A 21,449-nucleotide genomic window follows, 5' to 3' on the forward strand; every position below is an offset into this window, starting at 1 on the left:
ACAGAAACATAGCGACACGATTGCAATGGTACATCTTAAATAAACATTATACCCGACAAAGTAAATATTGTACCCTACACCTGGTTATTTTTCTGTATTTATTTATTTACAAAGTCTGCAACCTGTGGAAGAATAAAAAAGATATTACATGTATTTTCTATGTTTCTGTCAGGCTTTCTCCAACCTGAGCTTGGACCCCAGCCAGTGACTGAGCCACTGCAGAGCCCTTTGGTGCTGGGGCTGTTCCTCCTGGATCTGCTGCACGATGGTGTTAATGGTCTGCAGCCGAGCCTGCAGTTTCTCCTGCTGGTTCATGCAGGCTTCCTCAGTGTGGCACAGGGCCCTGTACTTCCCTTCCCTCAGCGCCTGCAGCTGCTTCTGGTGCGCCTGGTGGGCCACAAGCTCCAACAGGTTCTGAGAAAAGCAACAAGGGAAGAGGCTGTGACATCAAGAAAAATATGGGTGGGACTCGTGTCAGGTGCTGTGACCATCACATTGGACAAGGGAAGGACAGTGCCATGAATTCCCCATCATAACAGCCAAACAGCACCCCCAGGCCGGGTGTTGGAGGGGTACAGACATCACAGAATTCCATAAATCAGAGAAATTCCCACATACAGAAGGCAACCCTTCCCAGGACAGGGTTTCAATACGTCAAGCAGGTTCTTGGTGAGCCTCCAAAATGTGCTCAGTTAATGTGCTGCTAAAATGCCACACTGAGCACCCAGTTCAGCACGGTGCTGAGACAGAGCTGGCAGCAGAGGAAGCAGCAGGCTCTGTCTGGCTCACATGCTGTAAGGGAGTGGATGTGCTCACCCATCGTTTCTCGTTCTGAAGACATTCTATGTCCAAGATGAGGCTGTCGATCTCAGCCTGGAGCTGGCAAAATTCCTGCTTCTTTTCTGAAAAGGTGTCACTGAGGGACTCTTGGATGGTCTCCAGCTCCTGGATGGTTTGGTTGCATTCATAAATGTTCTAGTAAATGGAAGAGAAGGAAATGGCAGATTTCAGTTTTAGTTCAGCTGCATTCCTGACCATCCTCCCAGAACTCGATTTTGGGGGATTTTCAATGAATGATTTCCCAAAGCCTGCCCCTTTGCCAGCGCGGGGTCTGTGCACGGACACTCCTGCACTCACTGCTGTTCACCACAAGGCCAACCTCAGCTGTGTGAGCTCCTGCAGACCCACTTTCCTTTCTCACCTCCCGGGTTTCCCTGATCTTCTTCTTCAGCTCTTCTTTCCTGCTTTGGAAGTCATTCTTGGTGATGTGTTTCTTATCTACTTTGCTCTGAGCCTCTGCCCGATTCGTTATCGTCTCTCTGTGAGAAACACTCGCCTCCATAGCCCGGATCAACGTCTCCTGCTGCTTCAGCAGCTGCCCATAGCGGACCTGCCGTTTGCCAAGACACAAACCAGCCTCAAAATACCAAATGCTTACCAAGAGCACCAAGGGAAGCTGTCTGGGTGGCACATCCCACCAGCATAAGCCAGATACATGTGACACAAGTGCCTGCAAGCCAGATTTGGTCCAAATCCAAACCTGGTTTGCTGTGTGTGGATCTGGAAGGCAGAGGCCTGGATTATCAACTTGTCTACACCAATATTTAAAATGTTAGTCTGGACCTCATTAGCAAGAGCAGAAGCAGAAAAGCAGAAGCATCCTGAGAATGAAGGGGAAGAGCTGCTCTGCCAGGAGAGGGAACACTTCCCTAAACCAGTGATTAAAGTGATGCAATATTTAGTAATTAACATTGCTTATAAAGCAGGGTCACAGAATCAGGTGGCAAACATACTGCAATTTAAATAGATTTCTTGGGAGTGTCCAGATTCTGCTAAGCCTGGCACGGGGAATGCAGGATGTGTGGGCCGCTAGATATGCTCAGTTCAGTCGAGCTGTGGGGGGTTTAGAGTCCTGCCCTGGGCCCTGAAGATGCCACTTCTCCAGCCTGTTTCTCATCTCCTGCCTCATGTTTCAGCCACTCCAAGCCTGAGTACATTGGGTGGCTTCCCCTCCTCAGTCCTCTTTCCCAGTGCCTTACTTGCATCCTACGAATCTCTGTTTTCATGTCATGGATTTCGCCTTGTTCAAACAGAGAATCTGTTGCTTCCCGCATCTCTTTTGCCAGCTGGATCTTTTTCTCCCACAGTAGGATCTGATGCCTTCAGAGAAGAAAGGGGAAGGGAAAGAGAAAGCTAGACCCTGCTCAGTGCAGCACACTCACTGCCAGACACTGCCAGAGTCTTCCCATATGGATCTTGGCAACATCCAGCTCACACACGCTGGAACTGTTAAAGCCAACATCCTCCCAGCTCTTGCTGGTTCCACAGACTGTGTTTCAGACATTCATTAAGGTCCTGTCCCCTTCTCCAGGAAGACTAGAAGTGCATTTGGTGGTGCCAGGTTTGGTGACTGTAGGAGAACTGGAACATGGACACAGACACATGGGACTGTGGCACTCTGGTACCTACTCTGCTTCTACCAGGCTGTTCAGGAGCCTTTCCTTCTCCTCAATCAGTTGACTGTGCCTCTCCTGCATCTCCACAGATTCTTTTTCTGCTGCCTAGATTTGGGAAGAACAAAACAATGCAACACTGTCAGGCTGAGAAAGTTTTCCAGGATCACTGCTTGCCTCGATCTGCATGGGAGGCTGAGACCTGGGAATGAGGTTCCAGGTGGTCAGTACCTTGAGAGAGTGCACAAACTCGTTCTCTGTGACAATTTTGCCATTTTGCAGCTCCTCAAAGCTGCTGTTGTTCTTGTTGATCAACACATTCAACTTTATCAAGTCATTTGAGATGTTCTTCATGTGCCGTTCCACGTCCTTCTGTTCTTTTATTTCCTGCTGAATTTCATCTATGGGTGAACAGGCAAAAGTCTTGGAATTCCCCTGAGTACTGGGTTGAACACAGACAAGTTGAACACAAACTGCTGTCAGAGGTGGCAAGACCTCAGGCAGAGCCACCCACGTGTCCAGCCAAAATGTTTTTCCACAAGCTCAAAAACCAAAAAAAAAGGTTTTGAAGGAGACTCCTGTGGAAAACAGTTGGGTTTGGCTAAGGAAAGTGCTGTCATGGCTGGGGACATTTACCTACCCATTACTTGCAAACTTTATTTAACAAGTGTAACATTGTCACTCAGGGTCCGACTGTCAGGACAGTAGGATGAATCCTTACAGGAATAATGTATGCAATCAGCAGGAGTGCCTGGGCTGTTGGTATTCCTGCTCACACACAGCCAGGAGCACTCTTTGGGGCAGGTCCAGCTTTTCCCATCTGTAACCCCCCACTCCCTTTTCCCTCCCTTCACAGACGAACATTTTAAGGAAGAATCAGGGAACGACGTACTTTCCATGCGCAGTTTCCTCTGCTGCATGATGATGATCTGTTTCTGTAACATATCCAGGGAGGTTATTTGCTCATCCCGCTCCCGTGTCAGCTTGACCAGCTCCTTCTGCTCATTGAGCCAGTGCTTCTGCAACGTCATCACCTCAGAACTGTATTCTTCTATCTCCTTGTTCAGCTGGTTGATCTCAAGTTCCAGTGGTCCCAGTTCTTGCCCCTGTACAAGGGCAAAGTTTGGGATAAATCAGGCAGAAGCTGCTGGAGTTGTTGACAACATCTGGACATTCCAAAGCTTGCAGAGGATGTGCCACAGGACTCATTTCCCCATGGGTATCCATCAGGTCTTACACTGCCAGGGACAGATCTGGCAATCATCCACACAGGGCCAACCATCAAACGACTGAAATCTCTCTGCCTGCCCCACTCTCCCCTCCTCAGTGTTGGCACGTTTTCCAACAAGATCCTATTCACTCATTGATGCCATTTGACATTTTCATCAGGTGCAGACAAGTCCCTGCAGGGATCTGTGCCAGGCACACCCTCCTTTCACAATTCCCTTCACTCCATTATGAATTGATAAACACAAACACCTGCATTAACTAATGCAGCTTTTAAATCACAGTGCTGATGCCTGAAAGTTTGAACTACCCAACACTTAACACAGTTACACAGATCAGGGGCATCTCTGGTCATCACAAAGAATAAAATCAAAATTGGGACTGAAATACAGAAATACCTACCCCCTGCTGAGCAAGAAGCATCTCCAGCTTCTTGTTGTACAGGCAGATGATCCCTCCCTTCTTGTCAGCCAGGAGCCTGGACTTTGCAATCTCGCTTTCCTGGCAGGCAATCAGCTCATTCATATTTTTTATTTCCTTGTCCACCTCACAGAGTGTTTTTTCATGAACTGCCAGCCTGCAGCTGGTATTGGTTGCATTCAGAATAATCTGGGCCACATCGTTCTCAACCTTGTAAAAATGCAGCTCCTGGGAATATCAAGAGAGAAAACACATCACTGTCCCCAGCAGCCCCTTGCTGAGTTGTAATGCCACTTGTCCCAGCACAGGAGGCAGGGGATTGAGATTCTACTCCTAGGTCTGTACTAAAAGCCATGAGCTACTTACCCTTTCTGTACCCTTGCTTCTCCATCAATTGGCAGGTAATACAATATTTACCTCTGCCATCCAGCTGCAGAAAAGCATTAAGGAGCCTAAATATTCCAGAAGCCTTTAAGAGATCTCACTCATCCCTTCTGCAGTGACCACCTGCCCAGTCTCTAGTTACCTGCCACCAGTACCAGGACATCACGGCATTGTCCCTTCTCCACCACACCTGGCACACACACCCCTCACCTAACAACCAGCACAGCACTCGGTGTGAGCAATGCTGGGCTGAGTTTTTGGATCTTTCTAAGAGATCCAGTTATACACTCCCAGAGAGAGCAACTTCTCATGGATTAAAGAGCTGTGGGTCACGTTGGACTGCTCCTTGGACTGCTCCTCAGAACGGAGAGCCGCCTGCATCCCACTCCATGATGAATTATAGAAATAAAAATTAGTTAAAATTAGACTACAGAAGTACCACATGTCCATTATTTTTCTGCAGTACATAAGAAATGCTAATACTTTATAGTAAATACTCCCAGGATTCATAATTTTGCCCCATTTATTAAGTAAAGAACAGTGTTTTGTGTCAGGTCTTTTTGGCCAAGCTCTCTCACATACACCAGAATCCTGCAATATGATCACAGGGAGAACCAGATTGGAGAGGCAAACTCAGCAGAGCTTCAATGCAGACCTGAAACCAGAACAAAGTCACTGACAAGCCCTGCTGGGGACCCACTGGTGCCCTGCCCTCCCAAGGTGGGGGGATGCCATACCAGGTTGCTTTTTCTGTTCCGAATTTTTTCAGCCAGCTGGAAGAAGTGCTTTGCAGCTTTGTTGGACATCATCTGGTCCTGAAGCTTTGCCATGATTTCACTCTCTAGCTGCTCTTTGACAGAAGTTCCCTTCTCTATGCCCTTCCTGATGGCCAGCAACTCATTCAGGTGAGCGGCTTGGTCCTAAAATTTTGGAAGACAGAGACAGGATCACTACAACTGTTTGAGGAAGGGTATTCAATTCAAGTATTCAAAAGGATTCATCTTCCATGGACTCTCCTCACCATCTTGGTCCTGCTGAGGGCCTGCTCTGTCTCCTGGAGAACATGAGTGTAGGTGCCAGTTTGAACCTGCAGGGCCTCCTGCTCCAGCAGGCACTGGGCAAGCAGTTTCCTTGTCACACTGGTATCATTCTGGGACCGGTTCAGGAGGGCAACAAGGTTCTCATTCTTCTCCTCCTCTTTCCTGATGGACTTCCCACAGCCATGGATGTCCCCTTCTAGGGACTTGAGGTCACGTCTGTAGTTGCTGGAAGGGCAAAGAAGATGGAAAATCATCACGGGGATTGGTGCTGAACAGCCGCCCACAAATTCCTCTTTTCAAATTCATTACTGCAGCAACAACTGCCCAAGGAGGAAGATCTTTTTAAGGCTCAGCTGCTGTGACAGTGCAGAGTCAGCAGGAGATTTAAAAGTAAATGTGTCTAGGAAAATTGATTCCTTTTTTCAGCGCTGTCCCAGCCCCCATTCCTACCAGGACGTCACCATATAAAAGCAGATTGTTTGTTCTCAGAGAATCAGTCAAGCTTTAAGGCTCCAGAGCAAATAAACACTTCCTCTGGCAACAACAGGGAGGTTTTCCTGAACATTTCCAAAGGCCTCACAAAACCCTGATAATGAGAGACAAACCCTTCCTGACATCCAGCTCTTTGGAGTAAGAGATGTTGCAAATGTGAGGGAATTCCTTTAGAGGAATAAAACATGATTGAGAAAACTGTAAACAGCTTGAAGAACCCCCCACATTCCGAGGAAGAGATGTGGTTAGGATAAAGAAAACAGCAAAAAAGAACCGTGCTTCTTATCCTTTGCATTTATTACGTATTTTAGAGCAGGAAACTTGTTCTGCCTGACACGCCCTGCCCACACAGTGCTAAACCCGACAGGAGACACACTGGAATCCCCTTCTGGAATCCCTCCTGCCCAAATCTGAGGTGTCCTCAGGGCCTGGTTTCAGACCTTACCCCAGCAGCTCCTGACTGACAACATAGGCCTCGTCCCTCTGCTTCATTCCAGCCAAGCTGCTGTTCCAATGGTCCATCAGCCTCTTCTTTTCCATGTTAATAGCCTGGACCTCCAGACCAGCCTGGGGAACAGAGAGGTGGCAGACAGGATTAATCTACACTGTGTTGAAAAAACAAATTCATGTTAAAATACTTTTTTTTTTTTTTCCTGTTCATAATGTGCTGAGCAGGATCAGCTCCAACTCTGTGTCTCGTTCATTGTCTCAGCAGCCCACAGAGCACAGGTCTGCAAGAAAAAACTGCTGCAAAGGGCAGGAGGAAGTGATTTACAGGCACTTCTCATGGACAAAGGAAAAGAAAAAAAAGTCTTCATTCTTCCAAACAGGAACAAACTGTGAAACTCTGTCCCACCTTGTGCACACCACATGAGCATGGGCCAAAGGGGTCAGCCCTGCCAGAGGGAAATATTAACCACAAGGGAAAAGTCCCCTCCTACCTCACTGACTGCCTGCCGGGTCACTTTTGTGTCCTCTGCCTGGGCCACAAGCTGAGCTTCAAACAGAGCAATTTGTTCCTGGAGCTCGTAGACTCTCCTCGTTAACTGGTCCAGGAGAAGGTCCTACAGAGCCAGAGCCAAACAGTCCAGGGTGGGTCATGGAATCTCAGTCTAAACCAACTGTATCCTACAAGAATAATATCAGCTAAAAAAGGAATTAAAACTGGCAACTGGATTAGATTTGAGTCCTACTGAAACTTTCCCATCCATACACAAATGGCTCACGAGTGCAGCAGGCACGACTTGCAAGAGAATGAAACCTTTGCTGGCTGTTTATTATTCCAGTTGCAGCAGTAAATTGATAGCTCGGCTCTGAAGCCACATTCCCTCCTGTCAGCATGGATTATGCTGGGCCCCCTGTCCAGCTACTGGGAATCCTAATAATGTAGAGTTGAAAATCCTTTGTTAAAACCCTCCTAAACCCAAACTGTATTTCAACAGTTTGCATGGAATTCTGCATTAGCAATACTGCGTGGATTGTGTCCTGGAAGGCAGCAGAGGGAGCTCCAGCACCGACCGGCTCCACTCATTCCCCAAGTTCACTTTCCATTGTGAAATTCGCTGTGATTGAGAATTATTCTCAAGACCTGTACACACGATATTTCTTCAATAAATATCTTCAATAAATATCTTCCTTCCTTTGAGTGAAGCGTGACTTACTGTTCTAAGCCTTGCAAACCCTCTGGACAGTGCATGTTGCTGTCTGGGGGCAGGCAGGGCTTCTTCTCCTTTTTAGAAAAGCCTCTGGAATTTTTTTTTGTCAATTATTTGAGAAAAATATCCCCACTCATCTTCCGTGACTCAGTCACTCTAGCCTTCCTTCTGACAAGGTGGCACATCCTCCCAGACTCACTGCTGGCACCTGCATTTATTTATTTCAAAGACAGTTTCACTTGGTACCTGTTTTTTCTTTTCCACCTCAGCCTGGATCCTCTCTGCCTCAGCCCTCTTTGCTGACTGTTTCATCAGTAAAACCCTGTGATGCATGTCCTGGTCCATGTTCTGCACATAGAAGAGCTGCAAGGCCAGGTTTTCAATCTGTGTCTGCATTGCAGAAACTGGGGGGACAGGAGATACAATAGTTACAGAGAAGTTTGTTTGTAGGGTACACCTTAAACAGACATAAAAGAGAAAGAAATACAGAAGCTCCCAAAGCAAAACCTCTCACACATCAGCTAAACCAGCCCTCCCCAGCAGAAATATTTACATCAGCTTTGGAGTACGGCTCCACAAGCAAAGCTAAAGATCCTGGCAAGCAATTCCTGGATTCCCAGCTCACAGAATTCCAGGCGTGCCTGTGAAACTTTCCAGTGAGTGCATTATTCCTGATTAATTATTTTGCTGAATTTTTCAATCCAGTGCTTCACTTAAATTCAAATTAATTTCTCCACACAGCCCTAGGATTGGGAAACACCGCCAGGACTGCCTCAGTCACCTTTCTTGCGTTCATCATCTGTGTTGTGACATATTTCCTTGTGAGCATCCCTGAGGCCCTGCAGTTCCTCTTCCAGCTGCTGCCGCACTGCGGCCGCCTGGGAATAGCGCTCGTGGCTCTTCTCCAGTTCCACCTCCAGCTGCCCCAGCTGCTGCTGGGCTCCGTAAAGGATCACCCCGAGCTCTTCCCTCTGCTCTTTGCTGGTCTTCACTGCTGCCCTCTGCGGACACAAGAGGGAAGGAGCTGTCTCCCAGCAGCTCGGACAGGAGGGGCTGTGGGAAGGCAAAGGAGAGGCTCCCTACCAGTTCATGGACGTCTAGGTTCACTTGTTCTATCTGCTTAGTGAGGTAATTCTTCAGGGCAGCCTGGAATCTTGTCATCAGAGGCTGTAAAGAAGGACAGCATTAATAAACTTTAACATATTGTGTAAATAGTGAGAGATGTTACATAGTGGGTATTTGCTGATGCCAAAAAGTGAGAATATTTGAAAGCCAGAACTGTGCCAGAAGAGCTGCATCTGAGAACCCACCCGCTCACTTTTGCTGCAAGGACTTCTCTTTCAGGGGCACTGAGGGATCACATTTACCCTCTGCATTGCTCACTTCTGAACCTACAGCTCTGGGGTTAGGGTTGAGTGACTCAGTCAGCAGCTAATACTTTGGCAAAACTGATTTTCACATGTGCAGCTGAACAGCTGAGACACTGCTTACAGCTCACCTCACACATTTTAGAGAAACACAAACATCAACTCTGCAAAGAACGACAAGATTTGAAGACTTCTCACATGTTCTGGATCCAAGATGACCAGTTCTGCTTCTTCCGCTGTTTTCCTCCTACTTTTTCTTATCCCATGTTCCTCAGCTCCACGCTGCTGCAACCCCTTGTCCTGTCTTTGGTTGCCATGATCACTCGGGAGCTCAAAGGTCAGCTCTGCATGGTGAGAACTGGCTCGTCCTTTGCTCCCTGGACCCCACCCCAGCATAAAGAAGGAAAAAGATAAAGGAATAGGATTAGATTTTATAGTATTGTGCCTCCAGCTGCATTAACAATGACCAGAAAGGGAGAAAACCAGAGGCTGTGCTTGAGAGATGATCTCAAGTGCAGCTCTTCTGCAAAGGCGGTGGGGGATACCTGGTTCTGCTGCAGGTGCTCCTGAGGGAAGGGACGGGGCTCCTCCGCCTGGAACTGCCTGCTCCACGTCACCCTGCTCAGGAGGACAAGTGGCACGTTCATTATCTGGGAAAGTCTCAGGCGATTTTCCCTGAAACATAAAATCCATCACCTTTTCCATCTAACTATCCCTAAACATCTGCTCATTTTTGTCATGAGGCATGAACAATGCAAACAAAGGATCAACACGAGGGCCTGGCTCTAAAGCCAGCACAGAGACGCTCCCAAAATAGAATTAGAGTGAGCCACTCCTGCAGACCCCACAAACAGCTCTGCAGCAAGATCTCTCTATCTGCAGGGGGCAATGACTCTGTTTGCTCCTCCAGAGGAACAGACCCTCCATCGTCATTCCCATTCTCCACTTCCATGGCCTGGCACACAGCACAGGTGGAAAGCAGAGCAGCAGATTGCCATTTGCATTTCATGTTAATGCTGTGGTATTTTTTGCCACAGGGCGCAGAAGTTTAATTCAGAAGTTTAATCTCATTTGCAAAAATAGTCACTCAGCAAGCACTGAGATAGTAAAGATCCTGACAAAACTTCTCCACACCACTCACAGTTTCATGTACTTCTAGTTCACGTCCATTAAAAAAAAAGTCCTTACAGATTTATTAAAGCAATTCTTCCAGCTAGCACAACATGTAGCCAAATTATTCTCCTTCTTCTTTCTTTCTTTCTTTCTTTCTTTTTAAAGTGACTCTTTTATCCCACATCATCATTTGCCAAATTCAAGTGTTGGGCAGGCCCAATGGAAGAAGAAAACTTGTCACCAAGAAACCTCCAAAAAGAGCCCGAGTATGTGCATCCATGAAATGTGGATAAATCTCTTTTTTCGGTGTCTGCACTGGAAACGTGCAAAGAACTGAGTGAAACACACACAGTTCAAATGCTGCTGACATGGGTCAGTAACTAAATTTACTTTTTAGTGGCTTTTTTGCTTTATATGAGGGCAAGGCTGGAACGATCGCTCTCTTCTTGCTGTTGAAGCTGCTCCCAGGAAGAGGCCGCTCTGCAAAGGAGGCGTGGGAACGGGCTGCCCTGTGAATGTTCCAAAGGGAATCACCTCCAGAGGAAGATGTGATGGAGCTCTGCTTTCATCCCGCTCCGCGGAGCCCAATTCCCCCGCAGACTCCTCTGCCGCGGCACCGGGCGGCTCCTCCATAGCGCCGGGGCTGGGCTGGGCCTGCAACCGGAGAGAGCCTGAGCAGCGGGGGCGGGCACGGGACACGCACCGGCGGAGCCGGCAGGTGCCGGGACGGGCCGGACGGGTACCGGGCCGGCGGTGGAGGGGACGGGCAGTGCCGAGCAGTGCTGGGCCGCAGTGGAATCCGGACCGGGCAGTACCGAGCCGCGGCGGACGGGACGGGAGGGAAAGAGACGGGAGGTCCCGGGGCGGGACAGGAGGGGAGGGGAGGGGGCGGTGCGGGCCGGCGGAGGAGCCCCGGGCGGGCAGTACCAGTACCAGTACCAGTACCAGTACCAGTACCAGTACCAGTACCAGTACCAGTACCGGGCCCGGCCCGACTCACCCGCGGCGGCTCCGCCATGTTCCCGTTACCAGGCGACGCATCAACACCCGCTCACGTGACCGCCCGGGCCGCACCACCGCGGTCCGCGGGGGGCGCGGGGGGGCTCGGGCCGCACCAACCCCGGCGCGCGGGGGGGCTCGGGCCACGCTCCGTCCCCGGCCAGCCCCGGTTCCGCCCGCGGGTCCCGGTCCCGGCACCGGGCGGGTCCCGCTGTGCTCTCCCCGCGCCGGGCAGCCCCGGGCCGGGCGGACGGGCGGGGCAGCCGGGCGGGCACAAACCCGCGGGCCGGGCGGAGCGGGCGGGCGGCGGCAGCGGCCCCGCGCAGGGCCGGGAGCGGCGGCGGCTCCGAGCTCGCCCCGGGCTGGGCAGCGCCGGGAGCTTCCCCGGGCTCGTCTGTGCCGGTAACGCGGGGCCGGGCCGGGCTGGGGGCGGCGGGGGCTGGGGGGCCGGGTGATCCCGTAGCGCTCCCAGCCTGATATCCAGCCGGCACCGAGATCCTGCCGGCACCTGGGCAGGTCCGTGTTTGGTCCCGCTCTTTGTCCGCCCTTCCCACGCCGGGGCCCCGCGGAGGGCGGCGGGAGCAGGCGGGAGGACGGGATGCTCCCCTGGGGTCGGGGATGCCGCCCTGGGGTCGGGCTGTTCTCCTGGGGTCGGGCTGCTCCCCTGGGGTCAGGATGCTCCCCTGGGGTCGGGCTGCTCCCCTGGGGTCGGGATGCCGCCCTGGGGTCGGGATGCTGCTCCGGGGTCAGGATGCTGCCCCTGCGGTCGGGATGCTGCCCTGGGGTCGGGATGCTGCCCCGGGGTCGATGTTGCCGCCGGGGGCGCTGGTGGAAATCTAAATAGTTCCTAAACTTTCTCTTCTGTTATTTCGGTGCGGCTCCGTGCAGCTTGGGAGTATTTCAATGTTTTCCTTCCTTTTGGGGAGCTGGTCTTCTCCCAGGTGACCCAAACATCTACCTGAGCTCTGTTACCTGCGGAGAAGGTGGATGGGGATCGTTGGCAGTGGTTTGGTGAGTGGCCTTGGGATGCTGCAGGCAGGCGTTGTGGGGTGGTGTATTGCTCGCTGTGCTGCTGACACTCCGTAAAATAACGTGGCTGCTTCCACTGGGAGATTGGTCTTTTTGGATATCAGGCTGGGAGCTTGTCTTGCAGAGGTGTTTTGTTCTTAGTTGCTACTCCGAATAGGAAGAAAAATGAAAGTTCTTTTGAGAGAAAACAGTAGAAGTGTGAGGGCTGGGACAGTTCAGGGTAAAGATCTTGGACTTTGCTGGTGCTTTTGTAGAAGCCTCCTGAGAGTTTGTAGGAGCTTGTTCGTGTCCTGGTGATAACTGGACAGTCTGTGAAAGCTGCTTTTCTGCACTGGATTTGGAGAATATCTGGGTTTGTTCTGGTTGTGTGGGGGCTGTGAGGCTGGAGAGCCGGGATGGGGCAGAGTGTGGCTCTCTGAGTCCATCAGGGAATGAGGGAGGGAAGGGGCTGTTCCAGAGTGTCCAAGTGGCAGAGATGATGCATGGTCTGATGTCTGTCGTACTGAGAACAGAGTTTGCAATCAGCTCATCCACTGAGCTGTGATCCAGGCTCCTGGGGCTTTGAGCTGCTGATTTTTGAGGATTGAGTCCTGAGAATGTTATCAGGACACAGCAACAGGATGTTGGAAATAAAAAGTCATAAAAGCATTTCCTGTGGCCCAAGCAGTGCAGATAAGTGTCATGCAAAACTGGTAAATTGAGGATGGAGGGACATGTGGCACAGAGTGTCTCAGTGACAGCGTGTGCTGTGGGTGAGTTCGGTGCTGGGGATGGGTGAGTGTTTTGTTTGCTTTTTGTTTGCTTTTTGTTTGCTTTCTGATGCCTGAACAGGCGTGGCTGGGAGCAGCCGGCCCTGACATAGCATTCCCTTTCCCTTTTCATCTCTTGAGTCACAGCCTTGCAGGATTCAGGCTGCTGCCCCTTTTTTACCTGCTCAGCTGAGATGCATCTGAGCGAAATTGGTCCCACTGAAGCGGCTGCATTTGGAGTTGTGGGGATTTTGGCTGTTCCCTTCCCTTTGCTCTGTGCTTCGTGAGCTGCTGCTGCCCCAGCAGGGCAGCAATGAAAGACTTCTTGGTGACCTACATAATTCTTCCCATGAGATGGGATGACTTCAGAGTGGCTCCCTATGGTAAACGTTTTTCCTTGATTTGGCTGGATCCTCTGAACTGGCTCCAGCATAGCAAGGAGTTTGGAAAGCTTTTCTCTTTTTTATTCCCAATGTCGAGGTATTGTAATACAAAGGGAAGGTCGTACAAGGGCCTGTAGAGGAGTAGAGATCAAGTGAGTGACCAGCTGAGAGTGGCACAGCAAATCCACTCGGAGGACTGGGAGGAAGCTGAGTCCTGACTCCAGCCTGCCCTACTCTGGTCGCTCTGTGCTTGAGAGTTCCAAACCCGGCATTTGCTGTTCCCAAGAGGGGAAAGAGGCAGGAATTTGTGCGGTGTCTGAGCCCCACCACCACAGTGACTCTGCACTCCTTAAATATGTAAAATTAAACTCAAGTTATTAAGGGCAAGGAAGAAAACGAGCCTGTTGCATTTTTCTTACCAAAGACATTTCATGCTTAAATGTGGTGCTGCTGTTTGACAGCTCGTGTTTCTCCGCCGTGCCCAGACACGCTGCAAGTCTCACATTTCACTTCCAGAGCCCTGCAGCTCGGCTTATGTTGCTCGTAAAGCTCGGAAAATCTTGCCCAGAGAATGTGCCCTGGGAGGCAGAGCCCACGGAGGGCTCAGCTCAGGGAGCTGTGGGCTGCAGCCGGCCCCGCTCTGGGCTGGGCTCCTCAGTGAGAGGAGCCGGGGTGCTCGCGGTGCCCCCGGTGCCAGCGCGGACCGGGAGATGTGCTGGGTGTGCCAGGCCCGTGCCGGAGCCAGCGCTGCCCTCCCGGGCCAGGATACAGGAATCTCGTGCAACCGGCGGCGGCAGCATTTGGTCCAGCAGCAGGTGCCAAGTGAGGTGTGAGCTGCCAAGGCAAACAGGATCCTGTGGATGGGTTCCTGAGGAGGGGAAGGGCATCGCTGCGGGCGGCGAGCAGCCGGTGCCGGTCTGGATGCTGCTGGCTGGAACAGGACAGGCTCTGGGGAAGAGGCTCCGGGGGTGATTTCAGGAATTGGCTCCCCAGCACTTTCTCACTCATGAAGCTGAGAAGTGCTGGCACCAACTGGGAGAGCAGCCAGGGCTGTGTGAACAGACACAGGAGCTGGAGCGAAGATTTTTAGTGGCAACAGTTGATGTGTGGGAGAAGAAAATGTGTGTGTGCTTAATAAATATTGGCACTCAGCAAGAGCTTATCAGCTAACTCAATGCTTCAGCTTCTGGAGAGCTGAGCTGGCTCTGCCACACTGAGAAGAATCCCTTCAGATCAGTGGATAAATATGAAATTCATATGAAAAATGGGGTTTTTTGAATGGTGCTGATTTACTGCTGCCTGAGCTGTGAGATGGTTCCCACTGCCTTCCCAAGTACACAAAAGAGGCAGCAGCAGTTCCTGCCTCTCCCCACGGCCCAGGCCCCACAGATTGCCTGTGCAGATGTTGTCCCACATGGAAAAGGGCTGAGAATAGAGCAAACCCTGCAAATTTGGTCTCTCTTATTTGCTGCTTTGTGTTGTATGAACTCCTGTCTTTTAGGAAGGAGAGGCACTTTCCCAAGCTGAGTTCCAGAGACTTTTGGGGTTGTACCTGTAGACTAGATGACCTTCAGAGGTCCAGTCCACCATCTGGTCCCCACTGGGACTGACTGTGTATCTATTTCTGCAGCCTTTGAAACCCCAGCAATGGAAATGGTCCCTTGAGGTTGGTTCCCTGTTCTGGTGCACCATTGTCCTAGCTACTAGAATGACAAAACCTAGGTATTCCTTGCCACAGTTCAGCTGCCTTACAACTTCTCCCATCCTTCATTGACAGCTCTTCCTTTCTTTGGCAGAGACAGTTCCCATGTGTGAAGACTTTTAATACATTTCCCTCACTTTTATCTTCCCTTGGCAATCTCTTTCCCTGGCCCAGATAACTCCTGTCACCCTCCCTGAAACTGTCCTGTGACTTGCATCTGTTTTTCTTTAATCCTGCAACCAAAGCTACAAAGAATTCCCTGGCCTGTGGGAACAGTGAAAGGATTGAGTTTCCTGGTGATATTTATATATCCCAGTGTGTCTGGCTACTGTCTGCAGCACTGCAGTGGTCTCTGATTTCTGATGTGCAGCTCTTCTGCAAGACGAGTCCAGCAGACTGAATTTCCGAGCTGGCAGGACACCGTATTCCAAACCTTTTGTCTTTTTTTTGGTTTCCTCTTCCCAGCCCTGTGTGGCTGCAGCGCCGTCCATCTGCACATGCAGGCAGTGCTGAACAACAGGTGTTCTGCAGGATCAAAGCAGGATTTCCCTTTAAATTCCTCCGGCTTTCCAGGGAGCAGCTTTTGATCTCTACCTGTCGCTTTGTTCTTCCTGTGCCCGGTGAAAGCTCATTAAGTGGTGCCTCTGCTGGCAGAGACCTCCTGACCCTCCCCTGCCTTCCTGGGAGCGCCCAGAGAGCTGCAGCAGGACATCACACCACCTCTTGTTTCACATGTGCCTCTCTAGCTTCTGTCTCTGTGTTTCCTGAGGAAGCACTCCCTGGCCAGCAGCAGCAGCCAGCTGGTGCCACCTTCCTCCTGTGCATCCGCAGGTTTTTGGGGTTCTGAGGAAGTCGCTGACATGGATGAAGGTCTGTGCTGCTGTAGCCAGTGTTGTGCTGACAGGTGACCCTGCCCAGGTGTGCCGGAGGCCCAGGTCTCCGGCCAGGTCACTCCGTATCACTGCCCCTGACTCCCCTGACCCTGTTTGGAAACAGCATGTGGTAACTCAGTGTGGGGAAGGAGAAGTTGCACCAGAATTTACTGTCTGTTCTTGCAGGGTGCAATGAGAGGAAAGGTGATTTGCTCCTTAATGTGGTTGAGGCAAATGACTTTCTGCCAGGTGTAACCCAGAGCCTGAAAGCAGGGATTTTGGCAATGTGAACAAGAATGAGTGTAGGGCTCGACTGGTGTTTGTTTTTTGGGGCTGAGACTTGAGGATACATGTTGTGTCTGGTGCTAGAAGGAGACAGGAGTGTGCAGGACTTGCAAAGTAATTCTCTTATTCTGAACACTTGCTGGTACAGAGCAGGGTTGAGGCTTCTCCATCAAGTCCCAGCAAAGACTGAAATGCAGAAACCGCCTCCGCTGTGATTCGAGCTGACAAATGTGGTGATCACCAGTTAAACCAATAGTTTGTCCTTTAATGAAGGCTCTGTCAACAGCTTGGCAGTCTCATTTGCAGTCTTCTGCATGTCCCAATCTGTCAGAGGCAGGACAGCTATTTTCCTTCCTTGCAGCCCTCACTCTGCCCTTTGGGAAATGCCCCTTTGCCATTTCTGCCTTCTGCCCTCCTGGGCTGGCTAGATTTGCCATCAAAATCAGGTTAAGGAAATTGGAGCTGTTCAGCATCAGACAGTGCTTGCTTAGGCCCTTCAGTATTTCCTCAGAAGATGCCCCAAGCCAGGGCCTGTGTGCTTTGTTTTCCTCTCTGGCTCTCCTGGCCGTGCTCTGCAGCCCAGCGTGGGACTGGTCCCCAGGAACAGCCCGGGCTGAGCTCTCCCTGTGCTGTCCCAGGCCTGGGAGCATGGCTGTGGGGTGTGCTGGGTCACACTGGCCTGTACACGGCAAGCTGGGCCGTGTAAACACAAAGGAACAAAAGTAGGAGTTTCCTCTCCTTCTGTGGTTTTGGCAGAACAGAAACTGCCGTGGTTCTGGTGCTTCCCAGCTGGGGATGGCTGCAGAGAGCCTGCTCTGCATGGGGGTTGCTTTGTGTGAGACCCTCCTGCTCTTCCAACACATCCTGGTCCATCTGCTGAATGCTTTATAGTTTGGGTGACCCCTCTGGGTCCACTGCAGAGCTCCTCATCATCAGCCCCAGCAAGCAGCACATCTCAATTAAGCACAGAGCTTATTTGGGGGTGAGCTGGGGATCGTGCTCCACAGTTCTGGGAAACTCTGGATGGCTGAAATGTTTGCCTTGAGTTGGTGTGCGACGCTCTGTGTCTGAGGTCTGCCCACCCTGGTGAACATGGGGCTTTCAAGCCTTATCTCTGACAAGGCTCTATTTAACCGTCACTGCTCAGAAGAACCCAAACCAAACTGAAAAACAACCTCACAGAAAAAAAATCCCAACCCCAAAAACCTCAAACACACAGAAATGGCAAGCACGAGATGAAGTGGGTTTGATTGATGTTGTTTTTGGAGGTGCTGTGGCTGGAGCAGCAGCCCCATGTTCAATGCTGTGGTCTCAGCCATTTCTGTGCTGAAGGAACCTCTGGGATCAGCTCTGGCTCTGTGAAATCCCCGGGTCAGTGACACATCGGGCAGCTCCACACGCTGAGCCGTTCCCTCAGTGGGGGATTTCAGTGACCAGCATTGCTGTTCTGCCTCCTCCCCACAGTAGCTATTAACGTGGGGTTTTGCTGCCTTCATGTTTCTTCATTGCAGAGAAAAGTGTGCTGGGATTCTCTGCTTCAGCACCTTTGAAGCACGAAAGTGATGTTACAGATCCACAGCGTTTGGGGGCTCTTGCTTGAGGTGTGGATTGATGGGAGACTCGTCCTCAGACAGTGGGTGGCACGTGCTGTGCTGTCGTTATTTTGGTTCTCACTATTTTTTCCCCCTTCTTGGCAGATCTTCTGAATTTGGCTCCTGACTAGAGCTGACAGATGATGGAAACATTTCCCTGGCGATGTCTCTGGGGCGACTCCTCCGTCGAGCCTCTTCAAAAGCGTCCGACCTCCTGACCCTGACTCCCGGCGGCGGCGGCGGTTCCTCCTCCGTGCTCGATGGGGAGATCATCTACTCCAAGAACAATGTCTGTGTCCACCCCCCTGAGCTGCTGCAGGGCATCGGGGAGCACCATCCAGGTGATGGGGTGTTGCAGACACTGCCCACTCTCTCTTTTTCTCTCTCCTGGCTGTTGTTTCTATCAAGTTCTACACTGTGGGCTCTAAGAAATTAAGAGGTGCCAGTGGGGGACAGGGCAAGGCAGTTTTGTGGAAGACTAAGGAAAGCCATCCGCAGGCTGATCCATCAGCTCTTCTTTTAGTAGGAATATTGGTGATATCGCTCCTTTCTCTTCTGGTCCAGCATGGATTTACCTGGTTTAGTAAGTCCTTTTGTACAGTCAGAAGTTGTCATTTGAGACCAGTAACTTCTGTTGCTCGTTCCTGTCCATGAATTTTTCAGGAAATCCAAGTATCCTCTTGTGCCTGTCATTGCTGCAGTGGCCTCAGCAGCCACTGGTAAAGGGAAAATCCAAAAAGCCTGATTGTGGCTGCATGCACTGGAGTAAATGAGAATAAATCCTGCTCTGTCCTTTTATTCTCATCTGTTCCTGTGCTCTTTCATGTTCTCATCAAAGACCTGTGGCTCTTGGCTTAGCTTCACAAAACGAATTATTCTCTGAACACTAACCCTTGCTTTCATTTTTGTGTGGGTGACTTCTTTTTCCATTGGCTTCCCATGAAAACTGTAGCCCTTTAGCTACACTAAGGTAAATATTCTCGAGAAATCAATGTTCAGCTGGCACTTGAAATTGTTTAAAAAACAGTAGAACTTTTTCATGTGGCAACATACTTTATCATTTACTCTTGATTAGTAAATCTGTCCAGGAAATCCAAGTATTTGCATGTCATTTCTCTGTTCAGTTAGGCCAGAGGGAGCTGAGATTGCTCAGAAGCCACATACAGATTTGAAATAATTTGCAGATACTGAATAATGTTGAGCACTCCACAGTTCCTTTGACAGAATTCTGTCCTGGTAAATAAAAGAGTTTGTTTTGCCCATGTGTAGTGGTAGTGAAGTGACAGGAATCACTGAATGGTTTGGGCTGAGAGGGACCTTAAAGATGATCTCCTTCCATCACCCTGCCATGGGCAGGAGCACCTTTCACCAGACCAGGTTGCTCATCCAGCTTGGCCTTGAACATTTCCAGGGATGGAGAGATGGGGAAAGGGAAATTTCAGGGTTCTGCAGTTCCTTTAGAACGGCTCCATGTCACAACTGGTGCTCCTGTGCTCTCTCTCAGGCTATTTGTGTTTGTACATGGAGAAGGACGAGCTCCTGGGAACCACGCTGATCCTGGCCTGGGTGCCCAACTCCCGCATCCAGCGGCAGGATGAGGAAGCCCTGCGCTACGTCACCCCCGAGAGCTCCCCCGTGCGCAAAGCGCCCCGAAAGCGCGGCCGCCACGCCCAGGGCTTCGGCAGCGGCCGGCCCGCGTCCCCCTCGGAACAGAGAGGGGCGGTGACCCTCAAGGGGGACGAGATCCTCACAGTGTCCCAGCTCGTGAGGGACGGGGCCCCCTCCTTGGAAGGGGAGAAGCTGTCACAGAGCGGCGCCCGCCGGTCCCCGCAGCCCCCCCGCAGCGACTCAGGGACCCTCTCCACCGTCAGCTCCCAGGAGGAGCAGAACAGGTCGGAGGGCACGGAGGAGGGCCTGGACTGCAGGGAGGACGAGGGCTCCTTGGAGCTGTCTGCTGATGATGTGAGCAGGGACAGCACTTTTGACTCTGATTCTGATGCCTTCTCTTCCCCGTTCTGCCTCTCTCCCATCAGTGAAGCCCTGGGGAAAAGCAGCAGCTCCGTGTTCCTGGACAGTGAAAGCAGGTGAGTGCATCCTTTCTCTGGTTTCTCTGGGTGCTGGGTGCTGAGCTTGGAGATGCTGAAGGGATTTGAGAAACTTCACAGTGGCATTGAGCTCAATGTCCTGTCTGGCTTCAGACTCCTATGGAATTTACAGGAAACTGTCAGCCAGTTCTGCTTCTGCTCAGTGTACCCTGGCCCCAAACATCCAGGTCTGTGTATGTTCTTTCAGGTGAACTGTCTTGAGCCCTGGAAACAGCATTGCTAAAGTAAACGGGTCCTTTGTTGGCCTCATTTGCTCTGCTGAGGACCTGAGCTTGTTGCTTCTCGTGCAGAGCCACATCAAAGGGCCTGGCTGACTTCCTGAGCCGTGGGCACCCCTCTGGGCCCTGTGTTGACACGAAACCTGCGTGTGGGAGCTTGTTTTGCTGCTGTTCAGAACGTGGTCCTACTTCAGACAGACAAATATTCATTCTTGCGTGTCTCATCTGGGTATTTCAGTCAATGCTTCTCAGTGTCACCTGCAGTAACCGCTACAGGGGGAAAGAGGGCACCTTGGCAAGGGAATAATGAGCAGGAGGACATCTGTATAACTCACTGTTCCCTTACCCAGTGGTTCTGACTTTCTGGACGCTGCCCTGTTGCTGTGTTACTCATTTCCATCTCAGGGAGGATGGGTGTGCTGCGTTCCTGAAGCACCATGGGGATGATTTTTAGCCTACAACTCAACTTTGAAACTACACCTGAAATGAGGAGAAACGAGTTCTCCTTTGTGTGTGTCAACAATGCACAGACTGCACTGACAATTGGAGAGATTTTGCCTCTATTTTACAGGCTAATCTCAAGTCCAGAGAATGCCAGTAAGAATGAGGTTTGTGAGGAAGTATTCTAATGGATTCAATTCTCTCTGGGTATTTTAAAACCCTTCAGTGAGGTGATGTCAGACTTCGTATCAGCTTTGCATTCAAGATGTGCCCCAGCAGGATGCTGCTGGTTAACTGTGACCCACAGGGTTTGCTGGGCTTGAGCTCTGCAGCACCTGTGCCATGGGTTGAGTGGTGGCTGTCCCATCCCATCCTGTCCCATCCCATCCCAAATAAAGAAGTCCAGCCTTTGTCAGATCAGTGGGTGAGAGACACCCACTGATGACCATGAGTGAAATGCGCATAGCCTGGCATCTTCTGTCCTCATAGAGGGATTGTGAAGCTTAGGGCTCAAGAATGTGTTATTATCCCACAGTAGTGGTTGGACGTGGGAAGAGCGAGGGACATGTTCGGAATAACATCTGAAGTGCTGAACACCAGGAGGCTGAGCTCATCCTGGGGAAACCCCAGTCCTGGCTTGGGCCACAGCCCACGTGCTGTGCCAGGAATGCTGTGGGCTTGGATTGCTCCCGCAAGGAGCTGGTGCAGGAGGGTCCCAGGCAGCGTCCAGTGAGTCAGGAGTGTTGTGGTTTAACTGTGCTGCAACACTTATGCTCTGAGCTGCAAATAGTGTCAGGAGAGGAAGGAAATACGGTTTATTGCATCTTCTGTGCCTTGTCTGTGAATTCCTGTGGCATTTCCCTGCCCTCTGCCGGCTTTTCCTCACTGCTGCTGGAGCCCAGACAACTCCAGCCAGGCAGAGC

General features: G+C 51.0%; 2 protein-coding genes across 10 annotated transcripts in view; one reads left to right on the forward strand and one right to left on the reverse strand.

Annotated features, from left to right (window-relative positions):
* Positions 1-84: 84 nt before the first annotated feature.
* Positions 85-11,252, reverse strand: CCDC40 (coiled-coil domain containing 40). 2 transcript variants are annotated; one of them, XM_039562027.1, is made up of 19 exons: positions 11,152-11,252; positions 10,686-10,805; positions 9,584-9,656; positions 9,237-9,415; positions 8,755-8,838; positions 8,453-8,672; positions 7,918-8,075; positions 6,958-7,080; positions 6,462-6,583; positions 5,506-5,749; positions 5,222-5,404; positions 4,083-4,328; positions 3,346-3,559; positions 2,685-2,854; positions 2,470-2,561; positions 2,040-2,160; positions 1,202-1,390; positions 817-975; positions 85-414 (listed from the first exon to the last, which is right to left on the reverse strand). In XM_039562027.1, exons 1-19 carry the CDS (start codon positions 11,167-11,169, stop codon positions 169-171), a joined length of 2,961 nt encoding a protein of 986 aa, XP_039417961.1. In that variant the 5' UTR covers positions 11,170-11,252; the 3' UTR covers positions 85-168. The 2 variants fall into 2 exon arrangements, with proteins under 2 accessions (XP_039417961.1, XP_039417960.1); XM_039562026.1 differs by having other exon boundaries at positions 9,584-9,713.
* Positions 11,253-11,457: 205 nt separating this feature from the next.
* Positions 11,458-21,449, forward strand: part of TBC1D16 (TBC1 domain family member 16) — a 30,581-nt gene continuing 20,589 nt past the window's right edge. For 2 of the 8 annotated variants that reach the window (XM_039562063.1, XM_039562069.1), the window contains exons 1-4: positions 11,458-11,552; positions 12,039-12,161; positions 17,868-18,103; positions 19,267-19,846. In XM_039562063.1, the coding sequence (XP_039417997.1) occupies positions 17,926-18,103; positions 19,267-19,846 (758 nt within the window). In that variant the 5' untranslated portion in view covers positions 11,458-11,552; positions 12,039-12,161; positions 17,868-17,925. Of the gene's footprint in view, positions 11,553-11,648; positions 11,667-12,038; positions 12,162-17,574; positions 17,772-17,867; positions 18,104-19,266; positions 19,847-21,449 lie in introns of those variants that run through there. The other 6 variants (XM_039562070.1, XM_039562065.1, XM_039562066.1 and 3 more) reach the window with 6 other exon arrangements.

The sequence above is a fragment of the Corvus cornix genome, chromosome 18, assembly GCF_000738735.6.
Source record: "Corvus cornix cornix isolate S_Up_H32 chromosome 18, ASM73873v5, whole genome shotgun sequence".
In the NCBI taxonomy this organism is placed as follows: Eukaryota; Metazoa; Chordata; class Aves; order Passeriformes; family Corvidae; genus Corvus; species Corvus cornix.

Excerpts from the sequence above, each read along its gene's own strand:
- CCDC40 (XM_039562026.1), bottom strand. Across the intron at positions 7,081-7,917 it reads AGGTGGAAAAGAAAAAACAG|GACCTTCTCCTGGACCAGTT; the intron begins GTACCAAGTGAA and ends CTGGCTCTGTAG. Across the intron at positions 5,405-5,505 it reads CCCTCAGCAGGACCAAGATG|GACCAAGCCGCTCACCTGAA; the intron begins GTGAGGAGAGTC and ends CCAAAATTTTAG.